The 17,968-nt window shown below is 39.4% G+C and overlaps 1 protein-coding gene across 2 annotated transcripts in view; it reads left to right on the top strand.

Annotated features, from left to right (window-relative positions):
• The window catches only part of RIPK1 (receptor interacting serine/threonine kinase 1), a 41,814-nt gene that overhangs the window by 12,078 nt on the left and 11,768 nt on the right, over positions 1–17,968 (top strand). For both annotated transcript variants that reach the window (XM_090269894.1, XM_090269895.1), the window contains exons 4-7: positions 1,011–1,148; positions 2,457–2,685; positions 4,582–4,731; positions 17,626–17,702. In XM_090269894.1, coding sequence (XP_090126020.1) covers positions 1,011–1,148; positions 2,457–2,685; positions 4,582–4,731; positions 17,626–17,702 — 594 coding nt within the window. The remainder of the gene's footprint in view (positions 1–1,010; positions 1,149–2,456; positions 2,686–4,581; positions 4,732–17,625; positions 17,703–17,968) is intronic.

The raw sequence follows: 17,968 nt of genomic DNA, 5'->3' as shown, positions 1-17,968 counted from the left end.
GGGGATCTACTTTGCCTGCTCAGAATTTTTTCCTAAGTCTAAAGGTATACCATGGAAGATGGGAAAATCTCTGGCAATTTTTTGTATGGTAGCGATCAGTATAAATACTGTAGTTCAACTACATTATGAGTTAGATATGGTTTGGGGGGTTGACTTGGGAATCTAAATTCCATCATTTACATTTTTTCCTGTTTATCAACAACCAACATACACATAAATTTTTAGGAAACAGCCTGTTTGTAAACTAGGGACTGTGTGTGTGCACACACATAGATTGAGGGTTTGTGTTTTCTGATGTTTAGCAAATCTAATGCTTAACTACTCTAATTAGAAACTGGAATTCTCTTTATTAAGATAGATGTTCATATAACTAGAATACAGTTGTAAGACTGACTTGAGACTACAAAGACCTTAAGTACCTGATAACAAATTACAAAATAGATATTAAATTCATTTCAGAATTAACAACATTATTATCTACTAGATTATACTTTACATATTTCTAATCAGTGCGAGTACATTCCCTTGTATTTTTTTCTTTTAACATTATTTCATACACATATTTCCATGACATTTTTCACATATTTAATGCATAGTAAAACATCATATTAGTATACCATAGAGAATGTCTGGGTTTTTTGGTATTTTATCCATTCCTTAACCAAACATTCCAGGCACCATTCTAAGTAGTAAGCATACATCCTAAGTAACAGTGATGATGATTTGTTCTCAAGGAGCTTAATTGTTAGCATTTTTATATATTACCATATTGTCGTGGAAGTTTTAGTTTTACACTGAAAAAAACACACCATTAATACCCTTAGCACCTAAAATGAACTCTTCCTTCAAAAGGGGGCTTGTTTTACAATGTAAGCAGTGCTGCAGAGTGGGATAGAAGGCAACCTGGGACTGTATCCTCAGGTGCAGACCCCACTACTCTGGAATGAAACAGTTGCTTTGGCCAGTTTGACTACCTCTCCATTTCATAGACTTAATGTTACTTGTTTTAGATCAGTATCCCCCTTTCTGTAAAAGGAAGGATAATTCTGGAGACCATTGAAGGAATGTGCTATTTACATGGAGAAGGTGTAATACACAAGGATCTAAAGCCTGAAAATATCCTCGTTGATGACAACTTTCACATTAAGGTAAACCGTAATCTAAAGGTTTGTAGAAGATTGAGGTAATGTTAGTTTTAATTCTTCACTGTAAATTCATTTTTGTACATGGTGACTCCAAAGGAAGACCCAGCTAAGCTTCTAATTGTTGTGTGGTGCCCAAAGGCTCTACCAAGGATTGAAAAGGAAGATGCCCACTTGATGGAGTTTATAGTTTTTATGTATTCATTTACTTTCAACTCCATTTTTTTGTTTCTTTTTGAAAACAAGGAAACGAGAGAAAGGGGTTTTGTTGTTGTTCACTCAAGAGCAAGATTGAACTAGGGGGGGTCGTCATAGCTAACTAGCTCTGGCAGCAGGAATCCAAGCACCAGCATCTGAAAGGAGGAAGCGGGTGAGGAGCAGGCCTCTGGGACTGCTTTCACAGGCGTCCCTCTCCACTGGAAGGTTCTGCCTCTAACACTTCGTTCTAGTCCTAGACGAATTTTTTTCCTGTCGGCAAAAGAAGGTTCCTTCTTTATATTAATAGCATATCCCTTATGTTTCTGGGCTAGAATCTGGATTTTACATAACCACATGCCAAAATTCATCCCCAAATGCTTGGATTCCTAGAGGCAAAAGTGAAACTGCTACCTTTGATTTCTCTTTAACTGTATGGTTCTGTCATTTCCCCCAGCCATTTCTCTCTTTGTTTTATGTCTGACCTTGATGTTTTTCTCTCTGCTTTTTGTCTGTTTTTCTCCTCCTTCCCCGCCCATCTTCTCTTAGGTTCAGGCTACCAGCTCAAAACAAGTAGCACCACAGCCTTTATCCTCACTGTGGCTTTGGAATCCTTGGAAACTTGCATCCATGGGCTTTTGGACACCATTTGGGAAACTAGAAGGTGCAGTACCTAGTCACAGTCTGCTATACAAGTCAGCTGAGAAGAAAATACTTTTTTTTCCCCCTAGCTCCAGAAATAGTTGAAAAGCATATGCAGAGTCAATGAAAAATTAGAACAAACATGTTTTGTTGTTCATGTCAGAAGTGTCTTCTGTTTTGCCTCCTTTCTTTCCCTCCCAGCAATCCCTCCAGCAAATTTCTTGCGTTAAAAAAAAAAAAAAAATGACATAAGAATTGAGATACCAGAATTTCACATGGGGAGATTTCCTACATGGCTGAGGAATTAAAAAGTTTCTATGAGTCTGTTCAGAAATAGCTGTGTTTACCCTATCCAGTGTGGCCATTTCTGGAAAATTCACTGTACCTCATATCTCTTAGATAAGCTCCAAATTTAAAGATGAGTCTGATTTGCTTGCAGTCCTCACAGAACAATCCCATTGATTTGATCTCTTACAGATAGCTGATCTTGGGGTTGCTTCCTTCAAGACGTGGAGTAAGCTGACTAAAGAGGAACATAATGAGCAGCGAAAAATGAATAGTCTCTCTAAGAAAAATGGTGGCACCCTCTACTACATGGCCCCTGAACACCTGAATGACATCAATGCGAGGCCCTCAGAGAAGTCAGATGTGTACAGCTTTGCCATAGTACTTTGGGCAATATTTGCAAATAAGGAGCCATATGAAAGTAAGACATTTATAAAGGAGTGGAATCTGGGTATTCATCAAAATTGTTAAGTGAAATAATGTACTTCAATCAAGTCAGTTAAAATTTATAAATGTTTGTTCACTTAATGTCTGTCTTACCTACTAGACTATAAGCTCCACAGGGGCTGGGACCACATCTGGTTTATTCACTGCTGTTTCCCAAGTATCTACACACACACAGTACCAGGAACATAGTAGGTACTCAATAAAATTTTTGTTGACTGATTGAGTAATATCAGTTTAGGAACTGGGGGTCACAGGACAAACAAGAACCTTGATGATGGATCTGAGCTTGGGAGGTGCTGTAAAATCTCAGGATTCTTCCTGGACAAGAAAGCTTGCTTGCTTATGCTTATGAGGACTTACCCTTTCGTACTACAAGGCATATGTGTCATACAACTTCCATTCATTTACTCCTTCATTCAAGAATTATTTTATTTCAGAATGAATATGGGCACTTTAATCCGAATTGGGAATGTAAAGATGAGACAGACATATTTCATGCAGAAGAACAGATACATAAGTAGTCATTCTTCAGTTTGTTAAGTGCCTAAACTAATGGACATTTTCCTATCCATTCTTCTTTGGTGATTATTAGCTCCCATGGTTTAATGACCACCTCTTTGCCCATGCCTCTAAAATCTCTTATCTCTAGCCCTGGCCTAGATAGCCACTTGTCTGTTAATCAGATCTATTACATGTACCAGAGGAACCCCAAAGCAACATCTCCCCAAACAAATTCATCTTCTACCTGCTCTCCCTGTAGCCCACTTAGCTTTGCACCTCTTTTTATGTTCAACAACAGCATCACCATCCATCTGCTGAGTTGCCCAACCAGAAACCTTAGTCATTGCAGACTCAGCCTTGTTCCTCATCTCCTACATCCAGTCAGACATCAAAACTTACCAATTTGAAGTATATATATAATTCAAGATACATCTTGAATCATCCACTTCTATCACCACTGGACTTTATTTAATCAAACCCCTTGTATTTCTGCCGTAGGCTCCTCATACACATCCTCCATTCACACTGCTGCCCAACTGGTCGTCCCAAAGGAAATAACGACCATCTCACTCACATGTTTAAAATCCTTCCAAGACTCTCTGTGGCCTTAAGGATAAAGTTCAAATTCCTCAGTATGGAACACAAGGCACTTTCTGAAATGGGTTTTGCTTCTTTCTCTAGCCTTATCCTTTACCTCTCTTTCCTTAGTCAGTATGCTCAGTTATACCGAACTACTCATAATTTCTGGGATACACCATGATTTATGGAACCTCCAATCTGTTTACATCCTGCTTCCCTACCTCGTAATCATCCTCTCTGAGTCTTTCTTTCCTGTTCTTTATTTTCCTGGACTCAAGAAAGCCTTCTCTGACCTTCTAGTAAAGGTGTTCATATTTCTTTTTTAAAAAAAGATTATATTTGTTAATTTTTTTGAGGGGAAGGGAGGGAGAAAAACATCAATGTGAGAGAGAAACATTGACCTATTGCCTCTCATACACGCCCTGACTGGGGACTGAACCAATAACTTTTCCCTTTGCAGAATGGCACCCAACCAACTAAGCAACAGTGGTCAGGGATCTCGTACTTACTTCTTGAACATCACTCTACATTTTAAGTCATTCTCTTTAATATTCCATTTGTTCTACCAGGAGGCAGCTTTCTTGTGAATTCTGTCTTCATTTACAGAAATTAAAATATTGTGTGGCTCCTTACCACAGGGCCATTCTGCCCCTACCGGATAGGGTAGCTTTACTAAAAGCATATCCTAGGCAGAGAGAGGTTAATGGCATTATCCAAGTTCGGTCACCTCCCTGCCTGAGAGGACCAGGATCTGAAAGAAAGTCTAAACTTAAGCTCCTCTTTGCTTTAGATGCTATCTGTGAGCAGCAGTTGGTAATGTGCATTAAATCTGGGAACAGGCCAGATGTGGACAGCATCATTGAGTACTGCCCAAAGGAGATCATCAGCCTCATGAAGCAGTGCTGGGAGGCAGATCCAGAAGTGCGGCCAACATTTGCCGGTAAGGGCATCTTTTATGACTGTGTACAGCCACTGCTGTGGCCATTTTCCTAGTATCAGGAAGTTGCTTGAGTCTTCATAAAACTGAGTTTCACTTTTGATTTCAAACTGACTTTCTAGATTTCAAGCCTTTTCTTCAATGAAAAGACATCATTCTGCCCAAAAGCATGTTTTTCTTTTAATAATTAACTTATTTGTTTTTTTGAAATACAGTTTTTTATTGTTTTTCTATTATAGTTGTCCCACTTTTTCCCCCATTGCTTCCCCACACCCTGCCCACCCCTTGTCCCACAGTCAATCCCCACCCTGTTGTCCATGTCTATGACTCATTTATACTATTTCCTTGACTAGACCTTTCTCCTTCTTACCCTCCTTCTTTCCCTCCCCCTTCACCCTTTGTCACTGTTAGTCTGCTCCTTGTTTACATGCCTCTGGTTTAATTTTGCTTGTTTGTTTGTGTTGTTCATTAGTTTCCTGTATTAGGTGATATCATATGGTTGCCTGGCTTATTTCACTAAGCATAATTCTCTTGTTTCATCCATGTCACAAATGGTAGGAGTTCCTTCTTTCTTCCTGCTGCATAGTATTCCATTGTGTAAACGTACCAGTTTTTTGATCCACTCATCTACAGATGGGCACTTAGGCTATTTCTAGCACTTTGCTATTGTAAATAGTGCTGCTATGTCATAATTAACTTTTTTAAATCTGTTAAAATACACATAACACATACAAGGTCTGTCCAGAAAATGTCCAGCCATTGTTAATATAATAAGAACGGTTTGTGCGACTTCAGTGTAACCTGGCAGCCAGGAGAGTGGACTGGAATGCACATGTGTGGACAATGATGACTTCACTGTACTAGTCAGTTGGGGGTGGTAGACGATGTTGAGTGTACTGTTTGGCCGTTGCATTCAAAATGACTGAGCAAGTAGAGCATGAATCTGCATCAAATTTTGCATTAAGCTTGACAATTCCTCCACGGAAACTATTTGGATGATTCAGGATTTCAAGAATGGTGCAATGAGCACAGTGCAAATAAAAGTGTGGCACAAATGCTTCAAAGATGGTTGAGAATCTGTTGAAAGTGATTCATGTTCTGGAAGGCCTACAACAAGCCAAACACCTGAGAATGTTGAACATGTACAAGGTTACCAGGAGAACAAGGAAAATTAAAGTGATCAACAAGGAAAATAATTACTGGGCTGAACGACTTGGTAATTGCCCAATGATTGAAGTTTGCAGAGAACTGTGGCACTTGGCAAATGGATCTTCTTGACATGGGTCAGGAATGACATCACTAACCGTAGCAGTAACTGCAGAGTTTGCTAGTCCCAGGGAAAGAGGAAAGTGATCTATGTCATTATAGGGATGTATCTTGTGTCCCTAGCCCGAGGCAGTGGGAGCACAGCCAGCAGACCCCAGTCCAAGCTCGGGGCCAGGACTTCAAGTTGTCACCATGACACTTACTATGTAGCCCTGGGAATGTCCTTATTCAACCTGAGCCTTATGCAACTTGATTACAGGCTGCAATCAACAAAGGTCAGCGACCAACAGTGCGAGAACTAGAAGCTGATCTCGCGGTTCCAAAAACTACTGTGTCCAAAATTTTGATATAGGATCTTGGCATGAACCATGTGGTCACAAAATTTGTTCTGTGGCTTCTGCTAACATATGAGAAGAAACATCGTGCCGCAGTTGCCAATGACTTAATTCAAATCACTACCAATGAACCAGATTTCCTCAAGATCATAACTTGAGATGAATTGTGGGTGTATAGCTACGATCTGGAAACAAAGGCCCAGTTGTGCCAATGGAAGTTGTCTGGTTTTCTATGCCTGAAGAAGGCATGGCAGAGTCGCAGCAAGATCAAGACAATGTTAACTGTTTTGATTGGGAAGATGGTGTCCATCATGAGTAAGCCACACCAGGCCAAACAGTTAATAAGGAGCACTACCTCAGTGTTCTTCTTCAGTTGAGAGATGCAATATGATGAAAAGGGCTACAGCTATAGGCAACTGGTGATTGGCAGCTTCATCACAGCAATGTGCCAGCTCACGCATTATGCCTTGTGCAAGAGTTTTTCAGTGAAACATCAAATCACGCAGGTGACTCAGCCTCTTTATAGCCCAGATTTGGTGCCCTGTGACTTATGGATTTTCCCAGAATTAAATCACCTTTGAAAGGGAAGAGATTTCACACCATCGATGAGATTCAGGAAAATATGATGGGGAAGCTGATGGCAATTCCAACAAAGGATTTTGCAAAGTATTTTGAATGGGGAAGAGATGCTGATAGAACTATGTGAGGCCTCAAGATGCCTACTTTGAAGGGACTGAGGTGTTATTTTCCTATGTGCAATGTTTCCTGTATCTTCTTCAATAAATGTCTTTTTCATAGTATATGGCTGGATACTTTCTGGACAGACCTTTGTAATTATCATTTTAACTCTTTTTAAGTGTACAGTTCAGTGGCATTAGTACATTCACACTGTTGTGCAACCATTACTACCATCTATCTCTGGAACCTTTTCATCTTCCCCACTGAAACTGTATACCCATTAAACACGTAACTCCACAGAGCTCTTCTCCCCTAACCCTTGGCAACTACCATACTACTTTCTGTCTCTGAATTTGACTACTCTGGGTATCTCTTATTAGAGGAATCATCCAGTATTTGTCCTTTTGTGACTGGCTTAATTCACTGAGCATAATGTCCTCAGGGTTAATCTGTGTATAGGATGTGTCAGAATTTTCTTTTTATTGCTGAGTGGTATTCTACAGTATGGATATGCCACATTCTATTTATCCATTCATCTGTTGATGGATACAACTTGGGTTGCTTCCACTGGCCATCTTGTTTCTTAGCTTCTTTTATTTATTTTCCCTCCCCTTGTGTAGCTGGCATCTTTGGAAATGTATTTTGTCATTTATAGTGGGACTGTAGTAGAGAAAGAAGATAAGGATATGGGTTTCTCATGTGCTTGCACCTCTTCCCATTCCTCTGTGTTACCAAGGATCTTGCTAAGATCCTCGAGGCAGAGGAAAGAAGAAAATCAGATGAAGAATAAATAGGAAGGCATTTTGGAGCCTTTAAAGCATTTTGCCCTCTTATTTCTGCTATGAGAAAACAGAAAAGAAGCCCCACCTACCACTTACCACCAAAGGATTAAAAGGGCACTTTGATTTAGTTACCTGTTTTCTTATTTGCTTAGTCAGCCTGAATATTCTCTCATGCCCTTTTCACAATTTTTAAAAATTTTTATTTTTTGATTTTTCAATTACAGTTGTCCCACATTTCCTCCATTGCTGCCCCCTACCCAGCCCACCCCTTCTGCCACAATCATATCCCTCCCCATTGTCCATGTCCATGAGTAATTTATACACATTCCTTGACTAAATCCTTCCCTTATTTATCCCCCTTCTCTCCCTCCCCCCTCCTCCCTATTGACTGTTATTCTGCTCCTTGTCCTATTTCGTTCATTTGTTTATGTTGTCTTTAGTTTCCTGTATTAGGTGATATCATATGGTATTTTTCTTCCTTTGCCTGGCTTATTTCACTAAGCATAATTCTCTCTAGATCCATCCATGTTGTGGCAAATGGCAGGAGTTCCTTCTTTCTCTCTGCTGCATAGTACTCCATTATGTAAATGTACGACAGTTTTTTGATCCACTCATCTACAGATGGGCACTTATGCTGCTTCCAGCACTTAGCTGTTGTAAACAGTGCTGCTATGAACACAGGGGTGCATAAGTTCTTTTGAATTAGAGTTTTAGGATTTTTCGGGTATAATCCTAACAGTGGAATCGCTGGTTCAAAAGGCAGTTCCATTTTTAGTTTTCTGAGGTAATTCCATACTGTTTTCCATAGTGGCTACACCAGTCTGCATTCCCACCAGCAGTGCAGTAGGGTTCCCATTTCTCCACATCCTCACCCGCACAGGTTGTTTGTTGATTTGTTGATGATGGCCATTCTGACTGGTGTAAAGTGGTACCTCATTGTGGTTTTTATTTGCATCTCTCTGATGCCTAGTGATGTTGAGCATTTTTTCATGTGTCTATGGACCTTCTGTATGTCCTCTTCGGAGAAGTGATTGTTCAGTTCCTTTGCCCATTTTTTAATTGGGTTGTCTGCTTTGTTTGATGTTGAGTTGTATAAGCTCTTTATATATTTTGGAGATCAATCCCCTATCTGTGATATCATTGGCAAATATGTTTTCCCATATGGTTGGTTTCCTTTTCATCTTGCTGATGTTTTCTTTTGCTGAGCAGAAACTCTTTAGTTTGATGTAGTCCCACTTGTTTATTTTCTCCTTTATTTCTCTTGCCTTAGGAGATGTATCTGTGAAAATATTGTTACGTAGGATATCTGAAATTTCCCTGCCTATGTATTCCTCTAGGACTTTGATGGTGTGATGGCTTACATTTAAGTCTTTGATCCATCTTGAGTTTATTCTCGTGTGTGGTGTAAGTTGGTAGTCTAGTTTCATATTTTTGCATGTCCTTGTCCAGTTCTCCCAGAACCATTTGTTAAAGAGGCTCTTCTCACTCCATTTTATGTTCCTTCCTCCTTGATCAAATATTAGTTGACCGTATATTCCTGGATTAATTTCTGAACTCTCTATTCTGTTCCATTGATCTATATGTCTGTTGTTATGCCAGTACCAGACTTTTGATCAGAGCGGCTTTGTAGTATTATTTGATGTCTGGTATTGTGATTCCTCCTGCCGTGTTCTTCTGTCTCAAGATTGCTTTTGCTATTTGGGGTGTTTTTTGGTTCCATATGAATTTTTGGAGTATTTGTTCTAGGTCTGTGAAATATGTCATTTGTATTTTAATAGGGATTGCATTGAATCTCTAAATTGCTTTGGGTAGTATGGCCATTTTGATGATGTTGATTCTTCTCATCCAAGAACATGGTATTTGATTCCAAATATTTGTATCTTCCTTAATTTCTTTCTTCAGTGTTATGTAATTTTCAGAGTACAGGTCTTTTATGTTTTTGGTTAAATTTATTCCTAGGTACTTTATTTTTCTTGTTGCTATAGTAAATGGTATTTTCTTTTTTGTCTCTGTCTCTGATATTTTATTGTTGGTGTACAGAAATGGCTTCGGTTTCTGTATATTTATTTTGTACCCTGCTATTTTGCCAAATTCACTTATTATATCGAGTAGTCTTTTAGTGGAGTTTATAGGGTTTTCCATGTATACTATCATGTCATCTGCATATAATTATAGTTTTACTTCTTCTTTCCCAATTTGGATGCCTTTTATTACTTTGTCTTGTCTGATTGCTGTGGCTAAGACTTCCAACACTATGTTGAATAGGAATGGAGCGAGTGGACATCCTTGTCTTGTTCCTGATTTCAGGGGGAATGCTTTCAGTTTTTGTCCATTGAGTGTGATGTTGGCTTCAGGCTTCTCATATATAGTCTTAATTATGTTATGGTATGCTCCCTCTGTTCCCATTTTGCTGAGTGTTTTCATCATAAATGGGTGTTGTACTTTATCAGATGCTTTTTCTGCATCTATAGATATGATCATGTGATTTTTGTCTTTCATTTTGTTTAGGTGATGTATTATATTTCTTGATTTGCGAATATTAAACCATCCTTGCATCCCTTGGGATGAATCCCACTTGATCATGGTGTATGATCTTTTTGATGTATTGCTGGATCCTGTTTGCCAATATTTTGAAGAGGATTTTAGCATCTATGTTCCTCAGTGATATTGGCCTATAGTTTTCTTTCTTTGTTGTGTCTTGACCTGGTTTTGGAATTAGGGTAATACTGGCTTCATAGAAAGTTTAGGATTTTTCTCTCTTCTTGGATTTTTTGGAATAGTTTGAGGAGGGTAGGAGTTATTTCTTCCCTAAATGTTTTGTAAAATTCGCCTGGGAAGCCATCTGGTCCAGGGCTTTTGTGTACCGGGAGATTTTGGATTACTGTTTCAATTTCCTTCTTTGTTATTGGCCTGTTGAGACTTTCTACTTCTTCTTGATTCAATTTTTGGAAGGTTATATGTTTCTAGAAATTTGTCCATTTCTTTTAGGTTGTCAGATTTCTTGCTATACAGTTGTTTGTAGTAATTTCTTACAACCCCTTGTATTTCTGTGGTATCAGTCATGATTTCTCCTTTTCTGTTTCTGATTTTGTTTATTTGGGTCTTCTCTCTTTTCTTCTTGATGAGCCTGGCTAAAGACTTGTTGATTTTGTTTATTTTTTCAGAGAACCAGCTCCTAGTTTCGTTGATCTTTTGAATTGTTTGTTTGGTCTCTATGTCATTTAATTCTGCTCTGATCTTGATGATATCCTTCCTTCTTCTCGTCCTGGGCTTTGTTTGTTGTTGTTGTTCTAGTTCTTGCAGCTGTAGGGTTAGATTTTTTATTTGAGATTCTTCTGTCCTTTTCAGATAGGCTTGTATTGCTATGAACTTTTCTCTTAGGACTGCTTTTGCTGTGTCCCATAGGTTTTGTGCTCTTGTGTGTTCATTATCATTAATTTCTAGAAATTTCTTGATTTCTTCTTTGATGTCATTGTTAACCCATTCATTATTTAATAGCATGTTATTCATTCTCCATGAGTTTGGATGTCTTTGATTTTTTTCTCTGAGGTTGATTTTTAGTTTCAAAGCATTGTGGTCTGAAAAGATGCTGATATGATTTCAGTTTTCTTGAATTTGTTGAGTCTTGTTTTGTGTCCTACCACGTGGTCTCTCTTTGAAAATGTCCCATGTGCATTTGAAAAGAATGTATATTTTGCTTCTTTGGGGTGAAAAGTTCTATATATATCAGTTAAGTCCATGTGGTTTAGTGTGTTGTCCAATGCCTGTGTATCCTTGGTGTTTCTTTGCTTCGAAGATCTGTCTGTTGTTGATAATGGAGTGTTAAAGTCCCCTACTATGAGTGTGTTGCTGTTAATATCCTTCTTATGGTCTTCTAGTATTTTCTTTATGTATTTGGGTGCTCCTATGTTGGGTGCATATATGTTTACCAGTGTTATATCTTCTTGATGGATTGTTCCCTTAAGTATTATGAAATGTCCATCTTTTTCTCTTTTTATTGCCCTTGCTTTGAAATCCGTTTAGTCTGATATGAGGACTGCTACCCCAGCTTTTTTTTCATGTCCATTTGTGTGGAATACTTTTTTATATCCCTTTACTTTCAGTCTATGTAAATCTTTTGTTTTGAGGTGTTTTTCTTGTAGACAGCAAATATGTGGGTCCTGTTTTCTCATCCATTCCATTACCCTATGTCTTTTAATTGGAGCATTTAATCCATTTACATTTAAGGTTATTGTTGACATGTATTTATTCATTTCCCTTTGTACCTGTGTTTCTCTCCTCTTTTTTTCTTCTTTTTCTTAAAACATTCCCTTTAGCATCTCTTGCAATGCTGGTTTGGTGGGCATGTATTCTTTTAGTCTTCCTTTGTCTGGGAAACTCCTTATTTCACCTTCCATTTTGAATGAGAGTGTTGCTGGGTAGAGTATTCTTGGTTGCAGGCCTTTGTTTTTCAATGCTTGAAATATTTTTGACCATTTTCTTCTGGCTTGTAGTGTTTCTGTTCAGAAATCGGTCGATAGCCTTATTGGAACTCCCTTGTATGTTATTTGCTGTTTTTCTCTTGCTGCTTTTAGGATTCTCTCTTTGTCTTTGAATGTTGCCATTTTAATTATGATGTGCCTTGGAGTGGGTTTTTTGGGGTTCCTCTGCATTGGGACTCTCTGTGCTTCCTGAACTTGCAGAAGTTTTTCTCTCATCAGGTTGGGAAATTTTTCTGTCATTATTTCTCTTATCAGCTTTTCTATTCCTCGTTCTTCTTTTCCCTGTTTTATTCCAATGACTCGGATGTTATTTTTCCTCATGCTATCCTGTCATTCCCTTACCTCTTCTTCGTACTTTTTCAATCTTTTTTCATTTTGTTGTATTGTCTGGGAATTTTTTTCTACATTGTCCTCTAACTCACTGATCCGATCCTCTGCTTCTTTTAGCCTGCTTTTGATTGATTCTACTGTGTTTTTCAGTTCAAAGATTGTATTCTTCATTTCTTCCTGGTTCTTGTTAATAGTTTCTATGTCCTTTTTATGCTGGTGTAGTTCTCTGCAAGTTCCCTGTAATTTCTTTGTTGCCGTTGGTAACTTTCTTGGAGGTTGTCATAGTGGTTTTTGAGGTTGTCAAGTATATTGAGCTTCTTCACCACCATTGTTTTGAATTCCATGTCTGACATTTGGGCTATGTCTATTCCATCTACCTCTCTTTCTAGGGATTCCTCTTTTCTTTTCATTGAGAGGTTGTTTCTGCATCTTACCATGTTGGGTTCTTCTTGTTTTTGTTTTTTGGGTTTGTCTGCTTTGACTTCCCACCTTTGTGGTATGAGATTCTTTATAGGAGATCTGGGGGTTTCAGTGGTGCGGTCTCTTTGATCTCCTGAGCCTGATGTTCTTGGGTTACCCTTTATGTCGTTTGTTTATGCTGTCTGGTTATATTTCAGATGCTCTTTGGTGGGATCTTCCCTCTGGCTAGTTGACTGAGAGTCACTCTGTCCACTTTGTCTTGAGTTATTTTGTGGAGATGCTGTTAAAAACATAAAGCACACAGCCCAGGTAGGAAATCCACACCCTCAAAAATATCCCCCACCCTCTCTCCCGCTATCTCAGCAAATGAGCCAGTATTAATATAAATGCAGGGAGGTTAGGGTTTTTATACTATTGGAAGAAAAGATACGAGTTGTTTTTAAAGAGGAAAAATATGATTTTTGAGAGAGGGGATGATAGATTAGTAATAGTAGCAAGTAGTGTCAACACTATGCAAGATAGTAGATAATATTTACATTGTATATTAATAATAATAAAAAAAGAGGGAGGAATGCAAAATATAGTAAGAAAGTGGAATTGTATAGTATTAGATTTATATAGCAGTTATATTCTATTTATTTAGTGTGAAAGGGAGGCTAAACAAAACAGACAAACAAATGAACAAAAATTAAAGAGGAAGGATGAGAAGGATAGATGGTATGAAACAAATTAAAGAGATAGTTTAAAAAATTTTAAATAAAAGTAGAAATTAAAATTAAAAATAAAAAATTTAAAAAAAGTAAAATAAAATAAAATACAAATAAAACTAAAATAGAAATAAAAATTTAAATATATATATATATATATATATATATATATATATATATATATATATACACAAAAGGAAAGTTTTTACTCAGTTCAGCCTTTGTGTGCCATCTTCTTTTTCTGGATCCACAGCTGGTCTAATGAGGCAGGCCAGAGGTTCCTGATCTTTGCAGGTTTGGCGCCTGTTTGGAGCTGGCCGAGGGCTGGTGTGCGAGCGAACCTGCCAGCGCAAGGCGGCCTGCGCACTAGCCTCAGGCTTGCTGAGCCGTGCCCAGGAGTCGGTCTCTCGCCCCTTGGGGTGGGACCCCGGACATTTGTCCACGGTGGAAATGAGCGTCTGTGAGTCGCCGCGGCTCACTGTTCCTGTGCCACAGCCGCCTGCCATTCCCGCATCCACCTGGGCGGTCATGAGTGGAGCCCACGCAAGTGGTCTGTGCTCTGGCCTGGAGCCTACCGGGGCTGGCCAGGAGTGTCTGCGCATGGTCTTCTGCATGCCCAGAGTGCCCTCCCTCCACCCATGGGGCACTGATCTTATGTCCGTTGGGGTGTGTCCGAGGGGCACTCAGATGCGCGGCCGGCGACCTGGTTGCACGCTTGGGCCAGTGTATGATGGCACTTCCCTGTGCGGACCCGTGCTACCCAATGAGAGGGTTGGGGAGTGGGCGAGCACACCACTGCACCTGTGCTCCTCAAGAATGTCCTATCACCCCCAACCTTTCCTCCCCTCTCCGCAGTACACAAGAGAAAAATATAAAGGAAAATCACGTTTTCACATGCACAGCAGTATGCTGTTTCCTGTCTTTCAGCGCCAGATGCCACCGGTCTCTCCTGGTCTCTCCTGGCTCTGCCAGCTGGCAGAGATCCGCTCTCCTCCTGATTCCTTTCTGGGGAAGCCTGTGATTGCTAAAAAGTCTTTGTGTACTTCCAGCCACAGCTCGGGCAGCCGCCCCAGTCAGAAATCCTGTCTTGTCCCTTTTTTCTTCACTATGCTCACCAAACAGGTTGCTCCCAGATGGTTTTCTCTAATCCAGCAGTGCCAAGACTCTACTCCTGCCGGTGTCTAGCTGCTCACTGAGATGTTCTGTCTGCAATTAGCCCAAACTAAAGACAGGTCTTGGGAGCCAGAAAGCGCAGCCTCCCCTCACTCCTCCACCATCTTCTCTGTCCCTTTTCCTTTTTTATATTGAAGCTCTAATTTTGAGATAATTGTAGATTTATATGCAGCTGTATTATAAAGGATACAACTCCGGAACAGCTGGACAGACAAGAGGCATAAAGCAAGATATTTGGGGGGGAAGGGTACTCCAGACCTACCATGCCTTCTCTGGGGGCACCACTCTTCCAGAACCTCAATTCAGTCACTGACCCAAAAGCTCTCTAAACTCTGTTGTTTAGACATTTTCAGAGAGACTTCACAAGGTAGGCACGGTTGATTAAATCATGGGTGATTGAACTCAATCTTCAATCCTTCTTCCCTTCATGGAGGTCAGGGGGTGGTGCTGAAAGATCCAGCACTATAATTATAATGAGGTGTTTCTGGTGACAGCTTCCATTTTGAAGCTATCTAGTTTCCCCTCACCCCTGTCCCTACAGCGGGAGCCATCTCATTAGTATATAAAAGACATTCTTATCACTTAGGACATTCCAAGGATTTGGTGAGCTCCCTGCCCAGAGCCATACAAACATGGGGAAAAGACCAAATGTGTATTATTTTAACATAGTGCACATTTTCTTTCTTCTGCCTTTCCCAGGTGTCTTTTTTTATTATTTTCTTTATATTTAGGGAACTTTAGCCATTCTTTTATGGTGTGTCTGTTGGGGACAAATTCTCTTAGTTTTTCTTCATTTGAGAATACCTTGATCTCCCCTTCATCCTGAAGGATATATATATATTTTTTTTTAAGTATATTTTATTGATTATGTTACAGTACTTCCAACTTTTCCCCCCTTTGCTCCCCTCTGCCCAATACCCACCTGCCCTCCAGCAATCCCACCCCCATTAGTTCATGTGCATGGGTCGTGCATATAAGTTCTTTGGCTTCACCCTTTCCTATATTATTCTTAACTTCCCCCTGTCTATTTTGTACCAACCAATTATGCTTCTTAATCCCTGCACCATATCCCCATTTCTCCCTCTCCCCCCTCCCAGCTGATAATCCCCCAAATGATCCCCATACCTATGATTCTGTTCCTATTCTGGTTTGCTTAGTTGGATTTTGTTTTTATTTTTTAGGTTCAGTTGTTGATAGTTGTGAGTTTGTTGTCATTTTAGTGTTCATAATTTTGATCTTTTTCTTAAGTAAGTCCCTTTGACATTTCATATAATAATGGCTTGGTGGTGATGAACTCCTTTAGCTTCACCTTGTCTGGGAAACACTTCATCTGCCCTTCCATTCCAAATGATAGCCTTGCTGGATACAGTAATCCTGGTTGCAGGTTGCCCTTCATTACATTGAATACTGCTTGCCAGTCCCTTACTGCCTGCAAAGTGTCCTCTGAGAAATCACCTGATATTCCTATAGGCACCCCCCTGTAGGCAACTCTCTGCCTCTCTCTTGCTGCCCCCAGGACTCTCTCTTTATCTGTCACCTTTGGCATCTCAATCACGATGTGTCCTGGTGTGGTCCCCTCTGGGTCCAGCTCTCCCGGGACCCTCTGTGCTTCCCAGACCTGTATGTCCATCTCCTTCGCAAAATTTGGGAAGTTTTCCTCATTTTTTTCAATTCTTGCATCCTCATTCTGCACTGGTTGACTTTTTTAACTCCTTATGTTCCAAGTCATTGATATGAACCCCAGCTTCCTTTCCTTCACTATTGGTATTGTGTGGATTTCCCTTTGTTTCACTTAGCATAGCCTTCACTTCTTCTTGAAAGGAAAGTCCTGGCTTCCTATTTGGACCTCTCTGACATCACCCTTGTTGGCGTGTTGGGACACCCTGTTACTGTCTCATAAGGTTGGAAGTCTCAGCTCACAATCAGCCTTCACTGGTAGGGGTGAGGATGGAGCAACAGTTCTTTTTGTCTTTTGGTTGGAGTATGATTATTGACTAAAGGTTTTCTGTCTTGCTAGACTGTCCCTTGCTTAGTACTCTGGCTAGAAAGAACAGACTTTTGGTTGGGATTTTTTTGGTGTTGGGTTGCCAGCTTCTTCAGATCTAAGTTTGAACTCTATGAGGCAAAAAATAAATCCCAGTGAATTCATTGCCATGTCTTTTCTCAGATCCCAGAGTCCCTAGCTGGCCTGCCTTTGTCTCTCCTCCTTTCAGAGTCTTCTTATATTTGTTTTATATATAATATCTAGGGCTTCGTGTTGTACTTAGAGGGAGAAATGAGGAAAAGTATCTCTACTGCATCTTCCAGAAAATGATAGCTGCCTTTTTCTTTTAAGGTCAACAGCTCTAATTCTTTATGCCAAATCCTTATTCTGAGTATTCTATCTTATGGTAAATTTGCCAAAGGGGCAGAAACAAAGCGTCCATCCACCCTTGTTCCTTGGAGATTAACTCATGTTAGGTAGGGCTTTGTGCTGTATTGCCCTAAAACTACATGCTATTAGGCAGGAGACCTTGGTTTCCAATGTTATACTATTCCTTGTTCTATCTACCAAGTTATTAACCTTGTTAGTCTTTTCCTGAAAGTCAGTGATTTGGTATTTAAATTTTTATTTTACTGCTTTTCCACAGATTAAGGTAAGTGATTCAAACATAATAGATCACTAACATTTTAATTTTACTTGAGAAAATAGTTAAGGAATTTAAAGTACTGTTTTTCTTTATAGGCATTGAAGAAAAATTTAGGCCTTTTTATTTACATCAGTTTAAAGAAGATGTAGAAGAGGATGTGAAGAGTTTAAAGGTAGGTGACATAGCAGGTGCAAAAATGCTAATAACATATCAAAGCATATATATTTTAAATCATGAAAATCAAAGCAATATAATTTGCTACTGAGATTTGAGTTAAGCTAGCTTGGTAACCACATAAAACAAAATTAGTAATTTTATGTAGATATCAGCTTGGCATTCTGGACCCATTTCCCCTTCAAAACTAATGAAATGAGAGAAAATATACATAGCTATATGAAAACAAAAGCACAACTGCTCTGGAAGAGAATAGAAAGTATC

The sequence above is a fragment of the Furipterus horrens genome, unplaced genomic scaffold, assembly GCF_987537825.1.
Source record: "Furipterus horrens unplaced genomic scaffold, mFurHor1.1.pri manual_scaffold_3, whole genome shotgun sequence".
In the NCBI taxonomy this organism is placed as follows: domain Eukaryota; kingdom Metazoa; phylum Chordata; class Mammalia; order Chiroptera; family Furipteridae; genus Furipterus; species Furipterus horrens.
The sequence above is the reverse complement of the archived record's forward strand: the minus strand, read 5'-3'. Positions and strand labels throughout refer to the sequence as shown.